Here is a 7,458-nt window from a genome sequence, read left to right as displayed (position 1 = left end):
GGGAAATACTTTAAAACAAAACCTACAGTCCGGCTTGTCGGCGTGCTTCGGTAAATAATAACAAGACTTGCGGGGTTGTCCATCAAATTCTGTTCTATTTTCGTAGCTATAATCAGGCAATTATTCAATGGTGATTACCACTCTTTAACTTTTTTTTTTCTAATTGAAAAAATGCTGCTTTCTTATTCTTAATTTCCTATATTTAAGCCGACGGTAAAAAAAAATTAGTCAATACTACACTTCGGTGTTTTTATGTTTATTTGATCAGTTGCTTCTCTGCAATGAGCTTGTGTTAATTGCAAAATTGCCTAAATATTTAATTATTATTTCAAGTTTCCTTCCATTTGAAGAAAATTCTGTACACTGGAAAAAATATGCTAGCCCCTTTCAATACTCTATTTTCCCATAATAATATTTTGAAATTCGGTTTTAAGCAAAGCGAGCTACTTCATATCAGTGAAAAAGATGAAATCTTTTCCCACCTTTAAATTTTGAGTATGAGTATGGATGTTTTCTGTCACGGGGATACCTTTTCAAGAAATTCTTACGAAAAGTGTTACTCGTCAATAATTTAGTATTCTTTGTCAAGTATTTCAACTTGATGCAATAGCAATCTCATCGTAGCAGCTGATTACCGAGATGGAAGGTCCTTCCGTAAGGTACATCAACAGCTATCAGCAAGTTAGAGTGTGAGTAATCGCGGAAAATGGCCGTAGAGCCAAACACTTAATTTTTTGTCGGGAGAGAATTCTGGAGCCGCGCTTTTCCATTCAAACGCCTGTAATTTAGACCTTCATCCTCAGACTGGTTCGGTGAACAACAGATCACTTTACCTTAAACTGCTCAGCTGTGACTGGTGGTCGGGTATAAAGCCAAAAATGTGGAGAGTTTAACTCTTTAACCCCTAATATCAAAGAACAAATTCTCCCATCTTGTCCCCATACTTTTTTTACAAAATTCCTTGGGTGATCATATCCTTAATTTTCATGATAACAGGGGTTGAATAAGCATTGATATTACAAGACGAAATTTGATTCTGATCACTATTAGGGCTTAAAGGGAGGGGTTCACAGTTCTGCGCATGTCCATGAATCAAAATACTTTTTCCCCCTTTGCTCGCTATGACCCAAGCCTGTTTAATTTAATTTGTTGTTTATGAACCATTCGGAGGGGAATAGGTAACTCGGGTGGTAATTTTTTCATATGATTGCGTTATTTCGCATGCAAATAACTATAAGCACATCAACCGTGGAATAAATCCTACGGGTCAACGCTAAATTCAATATCGACAATATGAGTACAATCCACTAGCATTTTCTGTGAATTTTGGTCATCAGTCATTTTGCTTAGACTAATTATAGAATGTGATTACTGAAGTACATGTGAACCCCTCCCTTTAAAGGGTTAAGGTCCCTTGATCAGCTTTTGGCAAGCGTCTTCTCTCTTCCTATACATTTGGAATACTAAGAGTACCCTATAGGGACCAAAAATCTCCCAGTCAGGTAAACTGGATCATTTACAATCAATCAACTAGCTTCACAAAACAAAGTCTGTCGATTAAATTAAACGTTTTTCTTTGATACCATGCTGGACCTCAAGGGCACTACAACTTGAATCCATACATTTGACCGACTCAGCATCGTCTGCCATATTTGACATTCGTCTTCAGTAGCGTCATCCCATTCGTTGGTGCTCGTACCCAGGCCTAATCGAACGCCGCCAAGGAATTCGTCAGCCGAAGCGCGATCGAAGTCGTAAATGGTAATCTCTAGGACTCTTTCCTTCAGGTCGTCTGGGGAAACCTCTTCGTAGGAAAACTTGTGGTTGAAAGTAGGGTTTAGGGTTCGTCTAATGATTGGCGTTTTGTGTTTCCATTTTCCTTTCCTCTCCGGTAAAAGATAGCTGTGATGAAATACAAAGTCAAGGAAATTAGCAAGCACGCCAACTGCAGGACTGAACACGTAGCTCATACTTGAAACATTAACTGACTCAACTAATGTAATGATATAATAACCTTTATTTACCCTCGGAAGTGTTTTGAGCACAAGTGCTAGTGGGGTCGAGCATTAAACTTCACAAAGAAGAACTGGACATAACATGGTCAAAAATCCCAACTGGCAGGATGCAGACCAGCTGGCTACTTACAAGCGCGGCCGAGGAGTTGAACTCGGGGCTACCGAGAAACAACTCCAGAGCCAGAGCGGGAATTGAACCCGGGACCTCCGAATTCCAAGTCCGGTGCCCTAACCACTCGACCACGCAACTACCCATAAAGGAACCTTTGTTCCTTTCATTCCAGGCAAATGAATGTTGTCAACTGAAAAGTTACAGCAAATTTAATAAAGCTTAATCTTGGCTCGTGGCCGCAGGCTCTAGCGGTTGACAGCAGGCAACTGACAAGTGAACGTTTTCTATTTTTTTTAAAAACTGAACATTACCATTTACAGTACGGATCCGACATCCCATCAGCGTCCATTCCTGGTAGATTTCTAGCCTCCAGAAGATGAACGTGTAATTCCCCTTTCTGTCTTCCCTTTTTCTGCTTCACTTTGTCAGCAGTAACGTACTTCAAAGCCAAAACCAATTCACATGGAATCGACGGCAATCCGTCTGTTTCGTCACTCTGTTAAATAATGGAATTAAAATGCAGGTCAATTTTGGTCTTTTTCCATCTACCAACCATACCTTTTGTCGATCATCTCGTTCATGCGTTCGTCCGTTCGTCCAACTTTCTGCTCAACCTTCGTCTGTCCGTCCATCCGTAGGTCCTCTCTCGTCCGTCTGTTTGTCCGTTCCTTCCATTCGTCAGTTGTCAATGCCGGCATTCTTTCGTTTTTGCGTCCGTCCACCTATTTGTTTTTTCGTTCTTTTCCGAGCCCCTTTCTTCTTTAATTTAATGAAATTTAATGAGAAGTTCACACATCTATTGTATGCTATAGGTCGAGAAAATTTACCTTTTCTGTCAAAGTAAACCATTTAGCGATGGTTTGTTGGAGTGAGTTCCCATGTGCTTCCATAAAATCGTTCATTGGAATTTTCACTTCCCCCAGGAAACAGTTCCGTCCAATCATCTTGTGCCACACACTCATTTGTAAGGTTCTCGTCAGCAGTTCATCATAGCCTATGAAATACTAGAAAAGTAGGTGGAAAGCCGTGAGTTTAAACAATATACAAAAATGTAGCCGTACACCACGGATTTGGCATCGAAGAAAGGAGTCAAAATAGCTCATAACAGATAACAACGTGCACAATTGCATACCACGTTCCTCATTACTTTAAGGGCGATTTACACGGTATGACTTTGTCCCACGCGACAAGCTTATGACAGGCCTACGACACAAATTGTTTCGTGTAAATCAAACCTACAACTCGCTTACGACTGTCGTGTACGTCACAAAAAATGTCGTAGGATTTTAAAACATGTTTTAAAATCCTACGACAATCGTAGGTATAGACGAGAGTTGTGTGCGATTTTTTGCGTGACGCGCTCTAGCAATCGCATGGAACAGTCGTAAGCAAAATTTTTACAGTCTAGATAGGCCCTTACATAGCTGGAACCTATGGTGCATTTTCTATATAATTCAACCAATACCCCGGTATACACATAAAAGAAACGATGATGATGATGATGCTAGAATAATCTTGTTGCGTCAGAGCTTATTCCACAATATCGCGAGAGAAATGTTAAAAGACACAACACAAGAACGTCAACTCATCGTGTCACCTTACCTCCAACATTTCGTCAAATTTGGGATTCAAGGTATCTTTTTTTGTTTTTGTTTTGCGCTTGCTTCGTTTGTCCGGCAGAAGATAAGTCTTGACATAACTGAGAAAAATATGAAGAGTATGAACAAGAGAGAAAATGAATAGCTTGCGAATACGACAGGCTATGTTCATGATAGCGTCATTTTACTACAACTACACGATAATTCACTTCCCTGGTAGAGTTTTTGGCAAACTCATGGAGAAATCCTAACCGTTACCAGGTCTGTTACAGAGAGCTGCTTTACGGAATCGAAAGACTAAACCAAACGGTTTTTCATGCATGCAGGTTTTTACGTTACAGAGAAAGATAGTTATCTTGAAAAGCCACCGCTTAGGCTTTAAAATAATTATTACTTGTTGGATATGAGATGATTATAGCCAACTCGGCGCTTTGCGCCTCGTTGGCTATCTATTATCTCATATCCAACGCGCGCTCGTGGAAAATTTGTTTTATTTAAAACAATAAAGAAATATCACTAGATCTTGCTGATTTCGCTTTGAAAGAACAACCAGAAGACAATTTAATGGTCACTATTTCTCGGGCATTGTAGTAATGACTCATATACCATGGCCGCTAAGCCAATCAAATCACTGAAATTTCATTATACAATGATTCAGTTTTTAATAAATTAAGAATAAATATACTTACGGATCTGAAGAGCCTTTCTTGGGATCAGCGGACGCAATATTATTGGCGCTGTGAACCTGCACCTCAAACTTGTTAGACCGCATTTCATATCGCAGACTCACGTACAGCTCTCCCGTGACAGGAATGCTACTGTAATGCTCTTCCCCAGGGTCACTGAACAAACTCTCATGGCTTCCCTGAAGGTAAACAGCAATACCCTTGCATGAAAAGACCGGTAAATCCATGGTGTACTCTATTCTAACACCCTATTTTCTTAGAAGGAGGATGAGCCTAGAGAGGGGATCAACCCAGCATTATACGTTTTCTACGGTTGGTTTGCAGGAAAAAAGCTTAAAGTTGATCTGATACAAGAATGACCCTAGTACGCTGCTGGTGATCAACCCATAGCTGAGTTGACAGGATTCATCTTAACTACAGTGTCAAGCAAGGGCTAACTCGCCTACTTTTTCCTGGCTGCAAAAGTTAAATTTATTTAATACCGACAAACGCAGAAAGAACACGACGTTTAATACTTCAGTAAATACAGCCCTCTATGGTCATCCTCCCTGCATGGAAACGGGCGCTAAGCCTTCATAGTTCAATTAACCAAGGCTTTGTTGTTCAAAGAGTCATTCTTTAATTTGCAAAGCCGCTTTGCTAAACCTGATATTCCTGATAAGTCCGGAAACTACCTACTTTTCAAAGAGCCGGTATTACCAGGGGTAACTGCCAGTGTAATTACGAAAACAACCAAAACCATACTAAGATGGCAAACACTTCCACTGGTCTGTAAGTTGCTGGTCAGTAAGTGGAAGCATCTGAGATCATAATGAGGTTTAAAGTTTGCATGGTTATGTAAGGGAACATAAAAAAGGAAACGCCGAAGAAGCAGATACGTACTTAATAGTTGCAGTACATTCGAGAAATTTGGAGATTCCTTACTGCAGTTATTGGTCGGTCAAACCTTCATTACGCTATGGAATTATCGAAATAGTAAATTTTAACGTCTATTTTTACAAGTTATCCCACACTTCCTAAGACAACCAAAATCTACTTTAAACTGCTTTATTTGATTTTGTAGTTTGCGACAGGAAAATAAAGACGTCTTTTAATTCGATGCACAACATTTACCTTAGATGGCTCGCCTTTAGTCACTTGAAGAGCCTCGGTCTCGTAAGCAGGTGTTTCTTTTACACTGGTCTGCAAATTCAAATCATTTATGAAAAAAAAAACACGTAAAGGACGTGGTTGCAGTCTACAAACCTTTGGTGCCGTATAATTAATTATTAGAGGGTGGTTTTCGTTTGTGACATCTTATGCTCCTTAACAAGGACAATTATAATTGTCATTTATTGTTAATTTATAACGGTAACAGAAATGGGGGAATTCTAACTGGATCTGTGTTTTATAGACTTTATAGTTAGCTAAATATATTATAATAATTGTAGATCGTACATGTGAAGTGTTTGTGTAAATAATCATTTATAATTTTTTTAGTTTGTTCATTTGTGCAATTGTCACTGAAAAGCCCTCTTTGCCCATAAAAGTTGTAAGGTTGTATTTTAATGACAAGTATGATTTAAAAGACCAAATTATATCTATAAGGCAAAATGCGAGAAGGAAACAGGAGGAAATCGTTCACTGGAATAATGAGATCGCTCAATATGTCCGCCATCCCTAATGTGACGCTAAAGAGGTGACTGTGTAACAAAGGTGGGAGGAGCTATCCTTTTTATAGCGCGACCACTGTTACCATCTACTTTTCCTTTTCCTTACAACTGTTATGATTTTCGGCGTCTTCTGTTTTGTGTTCGTATCTTGTTGTAACAAGTGTGTCCTAGGTGTGGCAAATTAAATAAAATTAAAAAAATAATAATAAATAAACTACATCTTACCGTGTAACCAGCCTCTAAAGCCAGCTCAGCTAATGTCTTCCTTTTTTCTTCCTTTTTCTTGCCTTTCCTTGCGTCTTCCTGCCGCTTGCGTTCCAGCCTTGGTGACCACTGTGGTCCCTTGCTTCTACCGACAACGTCCGGAATGGAACCTTTTCTAACGGTGCTGTCTAAACATAAGCGGTGACCATGCAGTAATTTGAAACAATAAATTGATTATCTAATACCGTGACCTACCGTGACTCCTAAAGGCTGGTTTCCGTATGATCGCGGATCGCAGATCGCAATAAGGTCTGCGATCGTCTGCGATCATATGGAAACCAGCCTTTAGATAGATGGTTCTATCTTCTGCGATCGTCTGCGATCGCGATCGCAGAAGTAGTTTCCATATGATCGCAGACGATCGCAGACCTTATTACGATCTGTGATCTGCGATCCGCGATCATATGGAAACCAGCCTTAGCATGAACTGTTTCAATGTGCGTGACTTTTCCTATCTGAAATCTATTTCCCAACTGGAAGATGACTTAATTAGCCCAAAACGTTTGGTTTCTTAATTTTTTAACGTTTTAGCCTTATAAAATAGCATTTTAAACTTCAGTTTCATTTGACAGGTCAATGTTCATCGAAGCTAATGTTACCGTCTAGTTCCAGTCAGAGGTTCTACCATTCGCTAATTAATAGCAGCTTGGGACAAATTTATGATTATGTACTTCTGTGTCCAGTTGTTCAAAGCCTGATTAAGCTAATCCTGGGTTAACGTGAACTTTGATTCGAGTTTATTTACTACTATACGAATTCTTCCAAAAGATTTTTATCCCTCAGTTTTGCCTTAAACTTTTCTTTACCATTAGCTTAAAATTATCCTTAAAAAACATTCTTAACGAGTGAGATGAAAACCTCGGTTAACTTTTAATCATAGATTAGCGTTAATCGGCTTTCGAACAACCGGACTTGTTGAGACAGCCTTTTATATCGATATATGGAGCTAAAATCTACGCCCAGTCATCTCGGCTGAGTTAGGTCGGCTTAGGACATGCAATAATCCAAACTACGATCTTTTTGAACTCTATTTGATAAGCTTTAACGGGTTGTTCTAGTTTTTGGACTTTCTGAAATAAATCCCAGAGTATCACCATTTGGATGAAATTCATGTTTGGTGTGCTGTTGTTT

At 39.3% G+C, this 7,458-nt stretch overlaps 1 protein-coding gene across 2 annotated transcripts in view; it reads right to left on the bottom strand.

Moving 5' to 3' along the window:
- Window positions 1–235: 235 nt before the first annotated feature.
- The window catches only part of LOC146458887 (uncharacterized), a 50,250-nt gene continuing 43,027 nt past the window's right edge, over window positions 236–7,458 (bottom strand). For both annotated transcript variants that reach the window (XM_085090197.1, XM_085090196.1), the window contains 7 exons: window positions 6,289–6,455; window positions 5,525–5,593; window positions 4,415–4,590; window positions 3,730–3,826; window positions 2,955–3,131; window positions 2,439–2,623; window positions 236–1,902 (listed from right to left, as the gene is read on the bottom strand). In XM_085090197.1, the coding sequence (XP_084946323.1) occupies window positions 1,563–1,902; window positions 2,439–2,623; window positions 2,955–3,131; window positions 3,730–3,826; window positions 4,415–4,590; window positions 5,525–5,593; window positions 6,289–6,455 (1,211 nt within the window). In that variant the 3' untranslated portion in view covers window positions 236–1,562. The remainder of the gene's footprint in view (window positions 1,903–2,438; window positions 2,624–2,954; window positions 3,132–3,729; window positions 3,827–4,414; window positions 4,591–5,524; window positions 5,594–6,288; window positions 6,456–7,458) is intronic.

The sequence above is a fragment of the Pavona decussata genome, unplaced genomic scaffold (assembly GCF_977016875.1).
Source record: "Pavona decussata unplaced genomic scaffold, jaPavDecu1.1 SCAFFOLD_226, whole genome shotgun sequence".
NCBI lineage: Eukaryota > Metazoa > Cnidaria > Anthozoa > Scleractinia > Agariciidae > Pavona > Pavona decussata.
This window is presented reverse-complemented; position numbering and strand designations above follow the sequence as displayed.